Source organism: Sebastes umbrosus, chromosome 6 (assembly GCF_015220745.1).
Source record: "Sebastes umbrosus isolate fSebUmb1 chromosome 6, fSebUmb1.pri, whole genome shotgun sequence".
Taxonomy (NCBI): Eukaryota; Metazoa; Chordata; class Actinopteri; order Perciformes; family Sebastidae; genus Sebastes; species Sebastes umbrosus.
In genome coordinates this window covers 6,617,883-6,640,025 of record NC_051274.1, presented here as the reverse complement: position 1 = coordinate 6,640,025, position 22,143 = coordinate 6,617,883, and the positions used below count along the sequence as shown (strand labels likewise).

The following is a 22,143-nucleotide window of genomic DNA, read 5'->3' as shown; positions in this document are numbered from 1 at the left end:
AGAGAGAGAGAGAGAGAGAGAAAGAGAGAGAGAGAGAGAGAGAGAGAGAGAAAGACTGAGAAAGAGGGTAATTGTGGCTTGACATAAATAATACAATTGCCAAGCAGATGCCATTTATAGCTTCAAGCTGTTATTGTAGATAGGTGACAGCCCAGCATGCAGATTGTCATATTTTACTAGAAAAAAAGTTGCAGTCCTGCACTCTATTCTATTCTAAGCATTCATTTCCTAACTTTTTTTTAACATTCACATTTAACAAAAAAATGTCACTCCAACAACTCAGGCACTTAAATACTGTGGGTTTTAAGCACACACAATTCCAAACCAGCCCAGTCGCACAGCAGTTCGTGAAATAGTCACCAAATTTAATGTATTGATTTGAGTACATAGATACAAATTTCTTCTTTTTTTTTCCGTGATGGACAGCACAAAATCAATTTGTATGTATTCCACATAATTGGGAATTGGGAAGTATAAAGAGTGGTGAACACCACGTTTGGAGGATATCAGTTGTAGATGGGTGGATCCATGATTTATTTGTCACGTAACTTCCATACTTAAAGTTACGGAACTTCTTTTAACCCAAACCACGATATTTTCCTAAAGCTAATTAAGTATTTTTTGTCACGTAACTTCCGTACTTAAGTTGCGCCACTTCCGGCGTTATTTAAACCTAAACTTAACTAAGTAGATTGTTGCCTAAGTCTAACCAAGTTTATCTATTCCTAAGCCTAACAAAGTTTATCTATTCCTAAACCTAACCAAGTTTATCTATTCCTAAACCTAACCAAGTTTATCTATTCCTAAGCCTAACCAAGTTTATCTATTCCTAAACCTAACCAAGTTTATCTATTCCTAAACCTAACCAAGTCTATCTATTCCTAAACCTAACTAAGTAGTTTTATTTTGAAAAGACTGGAGCGGCTATTGACACGTGCGTCACGTGTTGCTGGACATTTGTAGGAAAACGCACTAAAAAGCATAGTTGAAAGTCGTGCAGAGCGTCACAAAAAAAGGTAAATTTGTGTCTGTGTACCAATAGATGACATTTCGTGAGACTGTGTTGTAAAAACACATATCAGGCTTACTATCTACAGTCTCACAGTGGATTGAAAGTGATTTCAATGTATGCTTCTTAAACTGCTACCATGTTAATAAAAAAAAAACATCTCCTCGAACAGCTTGTAAAGCAATTGTTATTAAATAAAATGACTCACTTCCTACTAGAGGTAATTGCTCGGAGTACAAATGCTGGCAGCTAGACATTCCAACAATGTAATTTGGCCACTGAGGAGCTCTACTGGAGCAGATGGAGGTAAAGGGCCTTGCCTAAGGGCACCTCAGAGGTGGTAACAGTGGAGGGGCAGATTTATCCTTCCAGTCCAGGATATCAAACCAGAGACCGAAGGTGTACTGAATGTTGTTTGAAATAAGATATTTAGTACCTATAGTGATGGATTTTATAATTTCAAAGCAACCCTTTGAAATATCTGCTGCAGAGCTGCCACTGTGGCCACAAGGGTATACAGTCAGTACACTGATTCAGTAACGTCAATTACACAGCAATTTCCAAGATTTGCTTACATTGCCATATAGAGTGCTCCAGGGATGATGTATTTTTGTAGGCCAACCAGGAAGTTAGCATCACCATGGTTCCCCTGACATAAAGCCAATGGGAGTTTTCCATTGGGTTTTGGATTATTGCAGAAAATAAGCTCTGCGGCAAACAAAAGTTTCTGATACTTACACGTTTTGTTCAGCAAGATAATCTTCACAAATGAACACCACTTCTATGATTTAGTGGGAATGCAATCGGCAGAAGTAAAAAGCTAAAGTTAGGCTATAAACAACCTACACCACGGTCGCCAGTACACACAACGAGGGGGCGGACAAGTCGGAGTGATGACGTTTAGTAGTCTCATTTAACCGCTTTATAGCAACCGGCTTTTTGAAGACACATAAGGGCTTCAAAATTCACAAGTGGGGTATTTATTAATGTATTTTATGTCGTACAATAAAACGTTAAAACGTTAAAATCTCTTCAGCTTGTGTTAACCACAGACCTTATTTCAGGATTCTAACTAAAAACCCATTCAAAAACCTTACTGACTTCGGGATGAGGGAACTGGAAGTGCTTAAATGCTGACTCATATCCAGGTTAAAGGACTAATTTGTGTAGCACTCTATTAGAAATCCTGCATTGTTTGCATTGAAATGTGATGTGGAAGTTTTCTTCTTCCCGGTCTTTCCTGGCATGTTCCTACTGTAGGTTTATTGGCACATTACAGTCAACATGTCACAGCAGAAAACACACAGAGAAACACATCAAATTAGTGATCTAATAAAAGGATATGTTAACACTTGAATCATTTTAAAAGAAGCAGTTGGTGTGATTTTTTTTTTTAATTAAAAAGAACTGCTTTTAATATTATTAGACCGTATCGTTTGGTTTATAATATTCAATATCTTTTTTTTAGCACATAATGTTCCAAATCTGAGAAATGACTCCCACACAAGAACAAAAATGTATCCATCCCTTCCATCACACCTTCAGGTTTTTTCTTTTCTACAATGTATTCAAGGTTAAAACAGCTTTTGTTTCCCTTTTATTTTGTTTGTCTCCTATTTAAACTGAAATTAAATTGACTGAGGTGAAAGAACAATTCACCGAACCGTCACAAAAGAGGGAGAAATTGAACACACACACAAAAAAAGTGGATTGTCTACAGTATAGAATGGATTGAGCAAAAAGGAAAGGAGGAACAGATTTAAAGTGATGGAAGAAAAATGAGGGGTTACTTTGTGATAGTCGGGGCACAAAAGGGCCATGCTTCACCGCTGCTCTGTCATACTTCCCTGAATCACAAAATGAGGTAAAAAGAGATGGAGGAGGAGCAAGGGGAATTAGAGAAAAGAAGAAGAAAGGACACATGAGGATGAAAGAAGACGAGGGAAGGGGAGGGAAGACAGCCTTCGACGTAAGTGATGTTGGCAACAGTCTGACACACACATCATGTTACTTAAACTTTTGATATGTCACAATAATATACACATATTAGACGGGTTTCCATGAGATGGACTGGAATGAAAATAGAAACATCACTTTGCCAGGAAAGTAGAACCTTTGGAAACCGACTGTGATCATTGTCAGTCAGGTGAGAATAACATTTACAGGTAACAGGAGCCGGCTCTACCGCCCAATCCCACCCTCACAAACTCACAGACTTTGAGGCGCATTACCGCAAAGTCCGCGAGGGTTTAGGGCTGTCCCGCTGTCAAATCGTCAAGTCCTCCAGGGCTCTCTCGCAGCCTTAACTTTCAGTATAAGTCCACATTTCTGCAGACTACGCCTGAGGGAATTATCCACAATTCATAGCGTTGCAACATTAAACACATGGTTACCACGGTTACCAGGGGAAGCCCGGAGGCGTAAAAAAAGAAGGTAAACAAAGAGGATGGCACATGGGTGTTAAGCCAGGCATATTTAAATTTGCACGGAAACATTAATATTAAGGATTTAAGATGGTACACTGGACTGCACGGTGGTGCAGCGGCTAGCACTGTTCAAAACCAGGCTTGCGGCGCTTCTGTGTGGAGTTTGCATGTTCTCCCCGTGTTAGCGTGGGTTTTCTCCGGGTTCTCTGGCTTCCTCCCGCAGTCCAAAGACATGCAGCTTAGGTTCATTGTTGACTCTAAATTGTCTCTAAGCTGTGAATGTGAGTGTGAATGGTTGTCTGTCTCTATGTGTCAGCCCTGTGATAGGCTGGCGACCTGTCCAGGGTGTACCCCGCCTTCACCCAATGTCAGCTGGGATTGGCTCCAGTCCCCTAGCCCGAGTAGGGTAAGTGGTTACGGATAATGAATTAATGAATAAATCAGAGGAATGCAAGCATTAGACTATTTCACTCACCTGGTTTATTCATCAACCATTTCTTTTCATTTGTATTTAATGAAGTTTGACAAAAACAGTAAATTTATTTTCTGACAGTTACCTCTTTTCTCATAAGGCGAGAGCCTGGAAGACATTAAAATAGGCAGTAAAAAAAACATTAAATAAAAACGGTAATGTGATATGTTCCCGCAAAGTGCTATCCCATTCATATTTCTACCATTTCAAGCCCTTGCAGCCTCTTACACTTAACCATTTACCAGGTGACATCAGTCAAGTCCCTGAGGGTTCAGGTTGTAGCTCGTTTTCTACCTTACTACGGTTAGAAAGAGCCGTCGTTTGTGTTTTAACAACGTTTTGGTTATGAGTTATTGATCCAGGAAGTTTGAATCTGTCAATATCTTTCCAACTTTACAAAAGTACATCATCTAGGGGGGCTCCGTACATCAGCAGTTACTAACTCAAGGGCACGACTTAAAACATTTTCTCCTAGGTGTCTAGGGGGCTCCGTATAAAAGTATAAATGAACAGTCTTAATTTGTTTTTCTTTAGCAAGTGACCATGGTATAAGTGGGATAATGCCCTTTCCAGGAATAATCAAGAATTAATGGACTTCTTGGAGGCAACCATCCGACGTGAAGGCCTCCCCGTTGTCCATTAATTCCTGATAATGGACTCGTCGGGCATTATCCCATATTGACTTATGGCACTGCAATATCACTGTTACCCCAAATTAAATATATAAACATACATCGCTTTAGGCATCTGAACAAATGACTAATGTTGTTTTCTTCATGAGGACAGTCACAAGGATTGGATTCTGGACAACTTTAAGCATTACAGGTAGTACTGATTCAAATCAGTCTATATAACAATAACGTCTGTTATCAGCTAGTAGTTTATGTAATTGCACTCTTTTGCTTTCCATCAGCATTGCTTTTTTTCAGTGTTTTATTCAACATATGCCATCAAACTTAAGTTCTAAGCTCAAAGAACAGAGAAAAAAACTAGAACCATTTGTGCTTTTGAAAAGTATTTTGAGAGACATTCATTTGTTTCCACAGTTGACAGCTCCAGTGACAGCTAAGTGAAATTGTATGGCACGGTCACAATGTGTTAGGGCCTTGATATCCAGACTCCTCTTCCTTCTTAAACACTCATGCACACACCATACATAAATGCACATGCACACTTCTCTGTAAAAATATGAATATTTGCGATGAGTTTATGGATACAGCACACATTACGGCATTAAAAAAATGGTGTAGAATATGCCATCCTAATGTTGATTTTAAGGCTGTAAAAGTTAACGTTATAATAACGCGTTAACGCAAATTTGTTTTAACGGCACTAATTTATTTAACGCATTATCGCAATCGATCTTTCAAAGGTTATAGCGGGCTCAGATAACCTAATGAATCCTTTGATACAGCCGTGTCATACTAGTTTGTCACAAAGGAGGTTAAATAACACCCCAAACTTGCGCTAAATTTTGGCGAGGAAAAACTGTCATGGTCATTTTCAAAGGGGTCCCTTGACCTCTGACCTCAAGATATGTGAATAAAAATGGGTTCTATGGGTACCCACGAGTCTCCCCTTTACAGACATGCCCACTTTATGATAATCACATGCAGTTTGGGGCAAGTCATAGTCAAGTCAGCACACTGACACACTGACAGCTGTTGTTGCCTGTTGGGCTGCGGTTTGCCAAGTTATGTTTGAGCATATTTTTCTATGCTAAATGCAGTACCTGTGAGGGTTTCTGGACAATGTTTGTCATTGTTTTGTGCTGTTAATTGATTTCCAATAATAAATATATACATACATTTACATAAAGCAGCTTATTTGCCCACTCCCATGTTGATAAGAGTATTAAATACTTGACAAATCTCCCTATAAGATAAATTTTGAACAGATCATGTGATTAATCGCGATTAAATCTTTTAATCGATTGTCAGCCCAAATTTATTTGTAATTCAGTTCAGCTTGATTTGATAATGCCATGAGGATGAAAGTAGGAATGAATGCTTTTGCAATTTTTATCATAAGTAATTATTCTCTGTGCCGCAGCGGTGTCCAAATTCAACTTTTTTGGAAATGCGGGGCCTGAGGCAAAGCCAGCAGGCAGAGCTGCTGTCCAATGACCCTGAATATTTCAGCTGTGTCCCAGTTCAGTGTCACGATAAAGCAGAATGCACAATAAGAGCCCCATCAAAGGACCACGGAATCAGACTTATTAAGCTTTGATACTAAAGAAAGAGACGAAGGAGCAAGAGAACTGACAGAGGATGAGAGAAAAAGGAAAAAAAGAAGTGACCATGTAAGGAAAATTGGATATAAGGACTCAGAGGAAAAGAGGGAGAGAGGGAAGAAAGTCGATTAGCCACTCTTCATCTCATCTTTCATGACGTAGTTCTGAAGTCGATGGATCCTCTTGCTCACGCTGCCCGCCAGCTGTAGCAGGCAGCTACAGTGAGAGAATTATTTATGAATTTATCTACACAGCGTGTCCAACTGCACGCCCCCCAGCTAGCCCACCGGATACAAGAACTGCCTCGACTCTGGAGTCCACGCCTGCCTATACCGCTCACTGACTACAGAATAACAATGCCATGCTGTTCATCTGATAATTATTAAAAGTATTTAGGCTGTTCTGTTTCTCATCATGTAATGCACAGAGAGACATGTTAGAGCTCTGTTTTCAACATGTAAGCTTGAATCGTATGATAGCAAAGAAACAACACCCAGGTTATGTGTATTGGTTTTGAATTTTTTTGCAAAATCTTCCACAAATACCTATGCACAATACCATCAAAGTGAGGCAGCTGTGAGCTCTTTCATAAGCTGTAAACAGCTCATGGGAAACACAACAGGCTGAGCTGCCATCTGCTATTAATGAAGTGAAATGAAGTACAGTCTCTTGACAGAACCCTGGTGAACCTTGGGGTCACAGCTATCATTTGAAAAGGTCAGAGTGCTGTGCATGGGCGTACTGGCCTCTTTTTATTTTCTGGGAATCGACCCAACAGTGATTTCTCCGGCTCAGTTCAGGCGCTGTGACTCAGGCTTTATCAAACACGAAAGGCTCAGTGTGCACATTTTTCCTTCTGACCAAACAATGCAGAATGTGATTTCCCTGATTAGCTCACCACAATCAGAGATTATCTTCTCAGCTTGTTTGTGGAGGCAGGTATCGCAGCATTAAGAATCTCCATACGGAAAAAAAGTCTGTTCCTGTTTTTTACCTTACTTTCGTTACTTAAAGCTGAAGTAGACGAGATTGGAGCAAATATGATTCAAAAAAGTTTTATTTTTTTGCTATATCGTGACAGTAGTACATGAAACAAGTAACCTCAAAAAAACCATGTGCCTCTGTGTCCTCCGTTGTCCTCCAGTGCTCCTAACGGCATCTGCAAGATTTCACAGACCGGAGGAAAAAAAGCAGTCAGAGCTGATCTGAGGTCCGCTGTCCATCTGCTGTCTCTGAGAGCCGGCTGTCAATCACTCGCGAACTCCGACCAAACGGTCAAACTAGGCGGCGCTGATCAAATATGAATCAATATTCTGTTCCTGTAATGCCTATTTCTCGCCTCAAATGTTTTCAGAATCATCTTGTAGTGTACTGTTGAGCTGTAAAATGAGAAAGTTTGTTACGCCTCCCCCATTGTGAAATCTGGTGAAGGAACGCCAAGTTCTGGTCACATGACCGGAGCACAGCCAATAGGAACGCTCTCTCAATGAAATGACTTGTGATTTTAAGGATATTCCGCTTGTCATGATAACACATTTTAGTATCGTACAAATACGATAATTATCGTACATCTGGCAACGCTGATGAGCTGCAGATGTGCGTTTACGCTTGTAAAACACATAAAAAAATGTCAGCAAAGCAACAAAATTCTAAATATGGCTGCTGAAGAACAGGCGGTCAGCTTCTGAAATGTTTCCAGTGGACACTGAAACTGCGTCAGAGCTTTGTATCTTTCTTCACCATTATTTTGATATTCACTTATTTAGGGCTTTGATTTGATTTGTATTTTGATTTGACGCCTAAAATGCCGATAGGGAAAAGCAAAACAATATAAAGATAACACTGTAATTTGATAATAGAAAAATGACACATCCACACATACTTGAGCAATTAATGACAGCATCAAATGATTAGAACAACTCCTAAAAATCAAAATGATAAAAGATAACGTTAAATAAAACAGCCAAATGTGTCATGCTTTCTTTGCAAAAGCTGTTTCATCACCCACTCCAAATGGTCTTTTACCCAAAACAATATCTTTCTACTACAAATCATTTGTTGTTTCAACAAGTGGTGTTGCTAACAGATTGGAGATTGTCTGTATCCGTGACTGTTGCAGAACAACATTGTCACATTATTTGCCAAGATGCCTCAAAGCTGGCAAGCATGAAACTAGCTCGAAGCTAATTTCTGCCGGCTCAAACAGAGCCAATTGCAAACATATCTTTGGTTTACAAGATAAAGTAACAACTAATTCTCGCCAGTTGGGAGATACATAGTTGTAAATCTCCGCGCTGATCCGTCCTTTTCTATACATTTCCTTACAGCATGAATCACTGGTTCAGGTTCAAAGAAGGGCCTTGGAAGTCTAGCAATTCGTCACGGACAAGGATAACTATACTTTTTAAATCCCATCCGCAGCGAGGGCAAGATTAAATGTCACATATTTGATTTTGGGGCAGATAAAGTTTAACATTCCCTACAGAAGTAGAGCAGCAGCAGCAGCAGCGGCGGCGGAAGTGTTCTGTCTTCGTGTCTGTCACAGCAGAGCGGGCCAGATGAGACCTGAACCTCCACACCAGATGGCAGGTGACTTTCTGTGGGACGCAGAACACGGGGGGACACACAGTGACGACACTGTGTGTGTGTGTGTGTGTGTGTGTGTGTGTTTGTCTCTGTGTGTGTGAGAGAGATTTTTTTTTTTAGTTTGAAAAAGAAAACTACTCTGACATCAAAATTATCCTTTCTTTTCTTTTACTGGGTATCTGTCAAACCGAATAACAACAGACAACAAGTTAATTATAAATCAAACAGTAAATGTTAATTGGTGACCATGAAATCCATGACCTTTAAAGATCAGTAGGTTTCTATACTAGATAGCTCTAGGCAAGCAAGGCTATTTAACACTGGGACCGCCAGGCTCTTTTGTGGTGCTATTTTCTCTAAATCTCACAACCAAGATTGTCTGTATGCTTTAGTTCGCACTGATGGTCCATTAATGCCTCATCAGTCTCCATCTCTTTAGCGCGTTGTGGCAACTCAGGCTGTGCCGCTGTGTTTCCGTAGCGCAGTGATGTCATCAGTCGATATGCAGCCACCCCCCCCACACACCATACACAGCCCGATAGTTTATCTAACAGTTACAACCTACATGAAACTGGAAAAACTCTTCGCAGTGTAAAATGAATAGCACATTTTTTATCTGTTCACAATGTACCTTAAGGTAGATTTGTCATTTAATACTCTTGTCAACATAGGAGTGGGCAAATATGCTTGCTTTATGCAATTGTATGTAAATATGAATTATTGTAAATCAATTAACACAAAACAATGAAAAATATTGTGCAGAAACCCTCAGAGGTACTGCATTTAGCATGAAAAATATACTCAAATCATAACATGGCAAACAGCTGTCAGTGTGCTGACTTGACTATGACTTGCCCCAAACTGCATGTGATTATTATAAAGTGTGCATGTCTGTAAAGGGGAGAATCGCGGGTACCCATAGAACCCATTTTCATTCACATATCTTGAGGTCAGAGTTCAAGGGACCTCTTTGAAAATTGCCAAGCCAGTTTTTCCTCACCAAAATTTAGTGTAAGTTTGGGGCGTTATTTAATCTCCTTCCCAACAAGATCGTATGACATGGTTGGTACCAATGGATTCCTTAGGTTTATAGTTTTAATATTATAGTTTCATATGATGCCAGTATCTTCACGGTGGCTTTAAAACTGAGCCCGCAACAACCTAAAGGTCGCAAGTTGCATTAACGCGTTAAAGAAATTAGTGGCGTTAAAACAAATTTGCGTTAACGCGTTATTGTGTGATTTGACAGCCCTACTAATTATACATGCTTATTAAACGGCTGTGTTGAATACTCCATTCCGATTGGTCAATCACGGCGTTCTACGGTCTGTTATTTCTTGATAGCAGACCGTTGCTCTAGACGCAGTTCTAATGTCAGACTCTGATGTGTCAAATTATTGATTTCTTCAGTAAGTAGCCATGTTATAAGCGGGATAATGTACAGCTAGCGGTTCATTGTTGTGAAAGAAAGCCCTTCAGGGCAATGAGAGACCGTGCGGCATCGCCCTGTCGGACCACGCTGATCAAATTTGAATCAATATTATGTTACGTTAATGCCTATTTCTCGCCTCAAATGTTTTCAGAATCAACTTGTAGTGCACGGTTTAGCTGTAAAATGAGAAAGTTTGTGATGCCGCCGCCATTGTGAAATCTGGTGAAGGAACGCCACGTTTCAGTCACATGACCGGAGCACAGCCAATAGGAATGCTCTCTCAATGAAATGAACTGTGATTGGTTAAAGTCTCCTGTCATGGGCTAGATTTTCAAAAGCCTGAAAACAGAGCCATGAGGAGGTGCAGAAGTCTAGTTTTCTCTCAGAACACTTGAATTACAATTTGCTGAAAGGTTATTATGGAATTTTTGCCCAATGATGCCAAAAATATACTGACTACTGCCACTTTAATGTATTTTTTTTATTAATCACGATTTAATATTTTCATGGATTGACAGCCCTATAGCTCCTACCTGTCTGTTTGTATCATAGTGTGTTGCAACAGCATAAGATGACATCTGCAGCTGCCTCCTCCAGCTCAGTAACATAACACTGCCTGCAATCTGCCACTGTTTGCTCCCTCTCACAGAGCAGAAAATATCTTATTTTGTGTGTGGCTGACAATTCTTTTTTTTTTCTTTTTGCAAAATGTTTGTGGTACTATATATGTGTCTGCTCGCCTTTGTCCATCAGCCACAGAGCAGAAGGCATCCCACCAACTGGCCCCAATTATACGCCCTGGCCTCTGACACACCGCGCCGACAGACTGACCGGTGTCTCGCAGCGAAATCCAGACAGGTATAATTACATGACACATGCAGGCTGGTTTGCCGTCATACATCCAGCAACATCACCACCACCACCCCTGAGGACAGCTTATTTAAGTCCACGATCACACCTCATCAATCTACATCTGTCCGACTGGCAGCATGTGGGATTGCTAATAGATCGGCCTCATTTGTTCAGATTACATTTACAAACGGGTGATTTGTCTGTTTTTTTGCTCGCTTGTCACCTGCAAGTGGTGATGATGTGGTAAGGTAAAAAGTTTTTCGCTCGGGCTCAGCACTGCTCTGCCTCCTCCATAGATAAATTCATTCATTATATATGTGTGGCATAACAGGTTATCAATTAAAAAATATCTTTGGTATGTGGTCGTATGGGTGTCCATATAATAATACATCCCGCCCAGTTCCCCATTTACTTTTTCAAAAGGGTGTATTTTGAATCATTGTTATACTTTTACCGCCTCGGCTAATAGCCCCCCTCGGTTGCCATGGCAACACAGGTAAGTGGAAAGGAGTGCTTAGTTCGCCACGCAGCATGAAGCCCATTTTTAAAACTGTTGACCTATAAAAACATACACCCACCGACATGAGGAGGCTACCAGCACCATATATGTTTTGGACTCTTTGTGTGTTTGAAGACAGCAAATGCAGAAAAAAATCAATAACCCAAGTTTTTTTTTATATATACAGGGTCTGTGTTGTCTCTGTCCAAGCTTTTTTATTTGTGTGTGTGTGTGCGCTCCACAAGTGTAGAGTCTTCTAAATGACAGCACATAACTGCATAGAAAGCACTCAGCAGTTTGGAAGGTAAACACAAATCTGTCTTTTTCTGTCTCTCTCAGGAAATTTGTCCTTCCCCTGCATCTATCTTCCTTTGTCTATCGCACCGACTCCCTTTTCCCAACTTCCTCATCCTCTCTCCTCTTCTATCTTGTGCACCTTTTCAATATCCGTCACATATTGTTTCCTTTCGGCGAATTACTTTCCCCTTTCTTCGTCTCCATCCTCCCTCCTTCCATTGTCTCCTGAGTTGTCAGTCACCCTTCACATACCTCCCTTTCACTTTTTATCGCACCTTTGCCTCCATTCCTCCCTTCATCCTCCCCTTGTTTCTCCCCCTGGGCTTTGCTGTGTCTGATCTATCAGAAGCTCCAGACAGCTGTCTATTCCCTGCAGGCAGCCATCAGAGACACTGACCATATGGGAGGAATAGCGATTGCGCTCTGTTGGTCTCTCATTGTGTTGTTTTCCTTTTCATTATTAGCCTTTTTTTTTCCCCCGAAACACTTCTTGTTCCCTTTGGTTCCTTTCATTTTTTGCTTCTCGCTGAATCTTTCCGGGCCGTCAAGAGCCAAACTGCTCGGCTTGTGGTGGAGAGAGGGAGGGAGGAGGGTGGGTGGTGGAGGGGAAGTAGGTATTTTTGTGACAAAGCCAAGGACACGAGGTGTATCGAGGGATCATTAGGGAATAATATGACACTTACGCATCTCTGCTGATTGTTTGGCTTGTTTGGGCTGTTTTTTTTTGTGTGTTTTAACTCAAAACGTTTGTCTTGAAAGGGAATTGAGGCCACCAGGTATTTTTGTCTCGGGTATTTTAGGATTTTTGTATGCATGGCAGAGAACATTTGAGATAAAAAAGAAGCTTTTTTGGGGGGATTATGGGAAATGAAATGTCCGCTTCAGTTTGATATTTGTCATTGTACATTTCAGCACAGTACAACGGAATATGCCATGGTGGATTAACATTTCTTTCCTTCTATTTGTCTGAGTGCAGGTATAATTTTAAAGCTGCTCCAATCCAATATTTTATACAACCAAAGGACCAAATGACTATGTACAATGTGAAAGGGGACGCTAGTTCGTAGTGACGAACCTGCTCTCACTGCTGTCGTCAGCCAATGTGATCTCATCCATACTCGTCATATTTTGAAACGGTTGCGGTTGACGTTAAAGGTAATTAACATTGTGAAACAGTGGCGGTTAGATTTAGGCATCAAAACCACTTAGTTAGGTTTCGAAAAGACTAGGGCTGTCAAAATTAACATGATAACGCGTTAACGCAAATCCGTTTCAGCGTCACTAATTTCGTTAACGCAAACGAACTTTCGGAGGTTGTAGCTGGCTCAGTTTTAAAGCTAGAGGTAATGATAGTGGCATCATATGAAACGAGAAAACCTAAAGAATCCATTGGTACCAGCCATGTCATACTAGCTAAATAACGCTTCAAACCTACACTAAATTATAATGAGGAAAAACTGGCATGGCCATTTTCAAAGGGGTCCCTTGACCTCTGACCTTAACATATGTGAATGAAAATGGGTTCTATGGGTACCCACGAGTCTCCCCTTTACAGACATGCCCACTTTATGATAATCACATGCAGTTTGGGGCAAGTCATAGTCAAGTCAGCACACTGACACACTGACAGCTGCTGTTGTCTGTTGGGCTTGAGTTTGCCATGTCATGATTTGAACCTATTTTAATAAATATATACACACATTTGCATAAAGCAAACACATTTGCCCACTCCTATGTTGATAAGATTATTAAATACTTGACAAATCTCACTTTAAGGTACATTTTGAACAGATAAAAAATGCCAATAATTGTGATTAATCGTGAACTATTATGCAATTAATCGATTGACACCTAGAAAAAACATCATGGTTTGGCTTAAAATAAGGATCGCTTTTAATGTAACGTAAGCTAAAGACGTTAACATCATGTGACTCAGTGCTGTGCGTCACGTGATAACATAGTCAGTAAAAATCACTCAACTGTTGGTTTAACATGGGACACCAACGCTGGTCCCGAGTAAATGTCGTATCTGACCCCTTAGGCCCTGTTCAGTCCTGGCTTTAACATGCTGAGTGATCCGATCACACCTGGTATTAGAATGTGTCTCCACATGGTCTCCAGTGACATCACTGAGGATGCATGTTAATACCAGATCTGAACAGGGCTTGAGAGGACTTCTCGTTCTTAATACTATTTGTTTCTCTGAGCGTCTACTAATGACGTGCATTGGTTTACATAGGAGCTGAAAGCCAGATGTGTCTCATACAGACACTAAAGGGTGTCTTGGGCGTCGGTACTGACTCCCCGGTGTGACCGGGCTGCATCAGTGTTGTTTCCAGCCACAGCAGGCATCTGTTTTCAGTAAAAGAGCTCTGATAAACCTTACTGTATATGCTACCTGCCCTGCACCGAATGGCACCTAGTTAGCGACTAACTGGAGAACATTGTGGAGCATTTAGCAGCTAATGAGCCATATTTTTAATGCACAAGATGTTTGTCTTTTTCATGAAGTCTGGGGCGAAGAAAAATGTCTCGCTTTCCAAATCCCACTTGATGGCAAATACTTGAAGGTGCTAAACAGTTCCATTGTTGTTGAGATTTAGTTTAATGGTCATGCAATAATCATGCAATAACCGTAGCAAAGTCACGCACACATCACTGTTCTCTCCTTGAGGTGTCTCTATGCTATAGATCTGCAAATAATTTCCGCAACAGCAACTATGAGAGAAGCAGACTTATTTAGTGACATAGAAGACAGAGAGGAGGAAATAATTGATTTTAGAAGCACATTCTTGTTGATTACATTCAATACATTCAAGAAAAAAAGAACAAATATGATTTAAAGGGGACATATCATGCTCATCTTCAGATTCATACTTGTATTCTGGGTTTCTACTAGAACATGTTTACATGCTTTAATGTTCAAACATCACAGTATTTTTCTCATACTGTCTGTCTGAATATAACTGTATAAACCCTCTATCAGAAACGCTCCGTTTTAGTGCATTTCAACGGAATGGCAACGGAATTGCGTTGCTAGGAAACAGCTTGGGTCCATGTTTACTTCCTGTCAGCTGATGTCCTTCAAATACACTGCAACAGGAAATAAACTGGGACACATTTAGAATGTTTACATTTAAAACTGTGAAATTGTCTAAATATTGTAGATTTGTGACATCACAAATGTACAGAAATCTTGATGGCTTGTTTCAAACGCACGGTTTCTGAATACGGGCTGTGTGTATTTGTCTGTGGATTGAGCGTTTTGATACTTTCACAGTATTTATATATCACTTAAACCTGCTTTACGATATAAAAGACATGAAAACCTCACTTTTTACAATATGGGACCTTTAAAAAGTCGGCAAAACCATATTTTCCAATTTTGACTTGCACATTGACTTGTTTTATTCAAATATTGTGAGTTTAAAATTCAGCATGCATGCAAGTATTTTTCTACAGGCATACGTTCATTTGATGGATTGATTGGGCTGTTATCTGTGTGGTGTTGAAGGACCCCCCTTGTCAGTGTCTTTAAGCTCCATTGTCCCCCATTAATCACAGAATAAGTCATTATAAAAATCCTTCAGACAGAGGAGCTTATTGTATGTAACCTTTCACTTCTGTCACTTTTCCTCCTCAAGGTGAATTCCATTAATGGATTCAGCGAAAGGATGATTTATCCCATGGAACTTACGGCAGGTTTGTGATGAGTAATTGTCCCAGTCTTTAAAAGTCCATTCAATTAAAGGCAGGGTTGGTAAAGACTTTGGAAACATTTTTTGTTATATTAGTTGCATTTTAAAATACATCCCGACAGCAATCAATAAATCAAATCAAATTAATCAAAAATCTGGTATCTGTTGCTTGTAGCTGCTAGCTTGACAGCTGTGAGGACTAACAATAGCCATGTTTCACGTTCATTATGACATGTTTATGTTCGTAATAGGGCTGTCAATCGATTCAAATATTGAATCGGGATTAATCGCATGATCGTCCATAGTTCATCGCTATTAATCGCACATTTTTAATCTGTTAAAAATGTACCTTAAAAGGAGATTTGTCAAGTATTTAATACTCTTATCAACATGGGAGTGGGCAAATATGCTTGCTTTATGCAAATGTATGTATATATTTACTATTGGAAATCAATTAACAACACAAAACAATGACAAATATTGTCCAGAAACCCTCACAGGTACTGCATTTAGCATAAAAAAATATGTTCAAATTATAATATGGCAAACTGCAGCCCAACAGGCAACAACAGCTGTCAGTGTGTCAGTGTGCTGACTTGACTATAACTTGCCCCAAACTGCATGTGATTATCATAAAGTGGGCATGTCTGTAAAGGGGAGACTCGTGGGTACCCATAGAACCCATTTACATTCACATATCTTGAGGTCAGAGGTCAAGGGACCCCTTTGAAAATGGCCATGCCAGTTTTTCCTCGCCAAAATTTAGCGTTTGTTGGAGCATTATTTAACCCCCTTCGCGACTAACTAGAATGGCATGCTTTGTACCAATGGATTCTGTAGGTTTAGGTCTAGTTTCATATGATACTAGTATCTTCACTTTCGTTTTAAAAGTGAGCCCGCTACAACCTAAAAATCGTAAGTAGCATTAACGAAGTTAGTGGCGTTAAAGCAAATTTGCGTTAACACGTTATTATTGTGTTAACTTTGACAGCCCAAGTTCGTAATGCTAGTTGTGGGGGAGTGGTATTGGAGGGAGGCCTCGAAGCGACGGACTGTCAGTGTTGCCAACTTGGCGACTTTCTTGCTAGACTCACGGACTTTTGGAGATAGTCAGCAGCTAGTGCTGCTAGCTACTTTCATTGGAAACGAGTGAGTTGACAACACTGGGCTCGGCTTTTCGGTTGGATAATTTTTTTAAATCTGGCGTACTCTAACTAGTTTCTCAAGATCGCCCACCCAGCCTTTTGTGTTAGTGTGTGTCTGACAGAGTTTGCACGGTTAAAAGAAGAGAGGCTTAAAAAAAGAATGTTAACAGAGTTGTGTTGTGGCTTGGCTGTCTCCCTAAATTATTTTCTATGATTTTGATGTCAGGTTTATTTTTGTATCTGTTGTGTCTATAGACGCTGGCATCACATTCACTTTTGCATTCCAACAATGCCAAAATGTAAAAATACTGTGCTGCTCTGCCTCCCTCCCTCTCTCTCTCCACTCCCTTTCCTGTTTTGCTGTTCGCCCCTCGCTTGCCCAGCACGGTGGCATTTGGGCCGTCGGACCATAACCGGCTGATTGTTTGGTCTGTCTGAGAATGATAAGCTCCCTAAAACATGTCAATAGTGCTACTGGCAGGGGACAGCTGCAGGACCATAAACTGGCCCCTAGTCGACCGGACTCATCACCAAGTCCAACTGAAGTTAGTGGCAGTGATTCATTTACTGTACTACCATAAACCAGACCAGAAAAAACTCTACAAACCCAGACGGACTTGACAGATTGGAGTTTTATATGAGTATTTGTTTATAGGCAGAGCTGTTGCTGTTGGTTGAGCAGAGCTGTTGCTGTTGGTTGAGCTAAACCTCCATGTAGCTTTAAAAGCAAATTAGCTGACTGGCAAACTTGGACAGCAACTCGAAAAGAAGTATGAATAAAATACAAAATGCAAATTATTTGAGTTTGAAAAACTCGTGACCTTGAAAACAGTAGTTGTAGGAGTAAAAAAAAAAAACTTAATTCAAGGTCCACTTGCAGTTGAAAGCTTTTTCCAGAGCTTTCAACTGCTTCCCACAGCCTTACTCAGTGGACGTATAGTTTGGTCAGTTGTCATGGAGATAGCTCGGTTGTCAGTCTAAAGGAACAATATGTAGCATTGACCGCTAGCATTTAAAATGAGTAACAAAGTCCAAATTCAAAACAATGAAGCCGTGGCCCATCCGCTCCTCCGATGTGATGGATAGCAACGCCCCATTTGCATACCAAATAGATTTGTCCCTCCCCGGTTGTTAGCGACCCTGGTGCGTGTCGCTCATATTGAATTCGACATTGGTCTGACCCACCTCTCGACCTGGGTCGTGAAGCCGAGTCGGTCAACGCGGGTTAACTCTTTCAGACACACAATCAACCCTGGTTCAACCCTGGTTGAGCCCTCGGTGTGAGAGGGGTATGAGATACTTTGTGAGCTATTTCTTGCTCAGAGTAGCTTCACTGTTTGGTTCCCTCGACTGATTCAGCTATAGTTCTCTTCAGAAGTGTCACAGGTGGTGGTGACCACCTGGGTGGTGACCACCTGGAACACTTCAGAGGAAGACAGAGCTGCAGCTGAAACTGTCAAGGTAACGAGACGAGAACTCTAGACTGTCAGTAAGGAGCAACTCACAAACAATATCATCTACCTCCTTGTGTCCCTGCTCTCTGTGCCATTGCTCTTTGACTCTAAAATTTTACCCAGCCAATCTGATTGTTTTTGCCTCAATGTTTAGAGAATTTAACCTTCAATCTCTTACAAATCAGTTCATGCACCGCTCAATACACAGCATGAGGAAACAGTTTGTCATCACACAACTGTAACTGATCATTTTCACTTCAAGAACATTTTTTGGCCGGACCGCAGAGGGCCAGCTCTACAAACGCAGTCTGTCATTGACCGAGTGATGAAGTTACACGATAGGTCATCTGGGTGTTGGAGTTTCCTCGTTGGCTGTTGCTCTTTGAAAATTAAAAGGCAGAGAACAGGCCTTTATGCAAATGAGCGTGTCCAGTGCGACGCGTCCGGCTCACGAAACTTGGACGAACTAGGCGATCTAGTTCTAAAATTAAATGAAATACAGCAGTGGCGTAGACTATTTGTCGCTTAAAATGTTCTCAGAAGTAGATTTTGGTGGACGGAATAACAGAACGTTTACGAGCAGGCCGCCATGATGTTTCCGGTTTGAAACGGCGAGCAGACAACCAGGGACCAATTCGGTGCAATCCACGAGAGAGTACGTCACCGCTTGAACGGCCAGTTGAGCCAAGAGTATTGAAGCAAAGACACAAAACTATAAAAGAGTAGCTTCCGCTATTTTGGACTAAAAACACGTATTATATTTATAATATTTTATTGTTCAACACAGACCATTTTGGTAGAATATGACAATAGAATATAAATGATTTTGTTTTACATTTGTACGGCACTTTGTAGGCGGACATTGTACTGGCGTCCGGTCGTCGCTTTCAGTCCAAAATGGCGGAAGCTAGCCTTTGGCGTAGCTTCGCTGCTGGGCGCTGACGTTGCAATGGAACGAACAACTGACTTTCACTTCTTGGCAATATACGTTCTTTGGTTGAGTGGAGCAGCTCGTCCCCTCGTGTCCTCTGTGGACCTGGTGGACATGTTCCGCTGGATTTAATATGACCACTGACTACTGGTGTAACAATTTAGCCACAAATTCACAGACTGACCATACACGGTCCAGACATATATTCGGTTTTGACCGAGTCTTGTTTATAAAGTTCCTCCTTGCGACAGAAGGGGGGGGGGTCAGGAATGATTTAGATCAGTTTCTATTCGCTGCACTAACGGAGCTACAAACTAAACAGAAAAAAACAACCAATCAAATAGTGTCCTTTTACTCATGCGGGCAAATGTTGTGCTGCACGTCAATTACAGCTTCTGTTGCATATGCTGCTCTATGAGTGTTACTGTGAAGAACTGTTTCCCTGCACCTTGTGTGAGCTCCACAGCGATACCTTGTCCTTGCAATAAATGGGTTCCAATTTGGCTCGTGACTTCTCTGACCTCACATCTCTCCGTCTCCCAGCATTCCTCTCACCCCTCAGAATACACTGTGATATCTAACAATGAAGAGATACAATACAAATAGGGATTTGTGCTCTCAATGAATGCATATTCCCCCCTTCTATTATAGATTTCTACAATCCAAATATGACCAAGCAGAAAATATGAGTAGATTCTGTATCTCTTTGTCAATATCAAAGGTTGTATTGACTTCCTTCCTAACAAAACACCGTCACATGCTTCAGTCACTTTTGTGTAACATATAAAAAAAAAACTCAATACAGCAACAACAGCTCAGTGTGCGATGATGCAGCAGGCCGATCTGACCTCTCACTCTCTGATCTAACCATGTAACAGATGAGGCTATTTAAACTTGGTGAGTCTATAGACATCGCATTAGTGAGATGACTCATATAGAGTTGTTTACCACAGCAGCCTTTAATAAATTTGAAACGAGCGACGGATGGGGATTCATTTCATTCTCACTTTGCCGGCTTTCAAGAAAGTATTTAGGTGCATAATCATGAATATGATTCAACAATCTGAAATTTCTCATTGATACAAAAGCCAGGATGTTATACAGTAGGATGTTGTTTGGGGGACTTACGAGAGGGTTCTCTCCAGCCGCCCTCCTGTGGAGCCGATGATTTCTCCAAGGGTGCAGAAGGTCTGTCCAAGAAAGTCCTTGGAGGGGGGATAGAAGAGAGACAATTAATTGCATGACAGGGCCAAGATAGTCCAGCCAACAGTGAAGTACCGTAAATAGGTTTTTCTGCAACTACAGTCACTTTTGACTCTCCCAAATTAAAAAAAATTAAATCAACACAGTTTTTAACCACAAGGGTATTTAATAGATATAAACAGGTACACACAATTACATGTAGTGGTTAATATTTGAATCTCTAACAAGTTTGTTTTTTTATGGTTTTCATAACTTATTCTTACTAATTATCCTTTCCGCAACATTCCAAGAACGTTCATTTTATACATTACATTTTTTTGATTTCTATAATATTTTTTTATTCATTTTCATCAAGCTTTGAAAGTCATTGTAAATATTGATGTAAAAACACTTTTTTTAAAAATAGGTGATTTTAGGATTTTCTCTAGAAGTGTGGGACAGGCGCACTTAGATAAAAAAAACATTTAAATGATTTGTAAAGTAATAAATATATGAAACAATTCCATTTGGCATAATGTCATATTATAATTGAATTAGCTCTTTTAACTAGGGCTGTCAAAGTTAACGTGGCAATAACGTGTTAACGCAAATTTGTTTTAACGCCACTAATTTCATTAACGCATTAACACAATCGATCTTTCGGAGGATTTCAGCGGGCTCAGTTTTAAAGCTAGAGTAAATATACTGGTATCATGTGAAACTAAAAAAACCTAAGGAATCCATTGATACCAACCATGCCATACTACCTTGTTACAAAGGAGGCTAAATAACGCTCCAAGCGTGCACTAAATTTTGGCGAGGAAAAACTGTCATGGCCATTTTCAAAGGGTCCCTTGACCTCTGACTTCCAGATATGTGAATGAAAATGGGTTCTCTGGGTACCCACGAGTCTCCCCTTTACAGACATGCCCACTTTATGATAATCACATGCAGTTTGGGGCAAGTCATAGTCAAGTCAGCACACTGACACACTGACAGCTGTTGTTGCCTGTTGGGCTGCAGTTTGTCATGTTATGATTTGAGCATATTGTTTTATGCTAAATGCAGTACCTGTGAGGGTTTCTGGACAATATTTGTCATTGTTTTGTGTTGTTAATTGATTTCCAATAATAAATATATACCTATATTTGCAAAAAGGAAGCATATTTATCCACTCCCATGTTGAAAAAAGTATTAAATACTTGACAAATCTCCCTTTAAGGTGCATTTTGAACAGGTGAAAAAAAAATTGCAATTAATTTGCGATTAATCATGATTAAATATTTTAATCGATTGACAGCCCTACTTTTTACGTATCTCAACATCAAGACCAGAGTTGTGGGACATGAAGAAAAGTGTCTGGGCTCATAAAATGCTTCATACATTTTATGAAATAATATTTCAATATGGGTAGTAACACTGTATATATTTATCATTATCAAGCATTGCACTGCAAATTTTAACATAATTCCAAAATTTCCTTGCTGGGACCTAAAAATGTCCGAAGTTACACAAACACCCAAATACGACCTGCAGATAACTTAAAAAACAGTTTAGGGTTGCTGTAATCATTCCTCCTGTTCATAATGGCCCTTCAGTTTTCCCTCTTTGTGTTACTGTTCCTCTGCCACGGCTCAGCAATGTAACACACACCAAGGAACCGAAAAAAAGGTGGTACTAAAAAGACTAAGTATGGAAGACATCCTTGTTATTTGTCTAACACAGACAGCTGAAACATCATGTTAGCCTCAGATAAACATATGAATACATTTTTGCATGGAGTGATGGTGGATTTTGTCCCCAATCACTAACATTTAAAAAAAGTATTAGGAAAGGACACCTTAAAGGGGAACTTTGCGGATTTTCATTCATGCTTTGTATCACGACAATGCAGAAAGTATATGCCTCCATGTTACCAGCGCCTGGA

At 40.3% G+C, this 22,143-nt stretch overlaps 1 protein-coding gene across 1 annotated transcript in view; it reads right to left on the bottom strand.

The window, feature by feature from the left end:
* LOC119490004 (copine-9-like) overlaps positions 1-22,143 on the bottom strand; it is an 88,015-nt gene that overhangs the window by 31,595 nt on the left and 34,277 nt on the right. Inside the window, exon 6 of the mRNA XM_037773109.1 lies at positions 20,163-20,243. Within this exon, the coding sequence (XP_037629037.1) occupies positions 20,163-20,243 (81 nt within the window). The remainder of the gene's footprint in view (positions 1-20,162; positions 20,244-22,143) is intronic.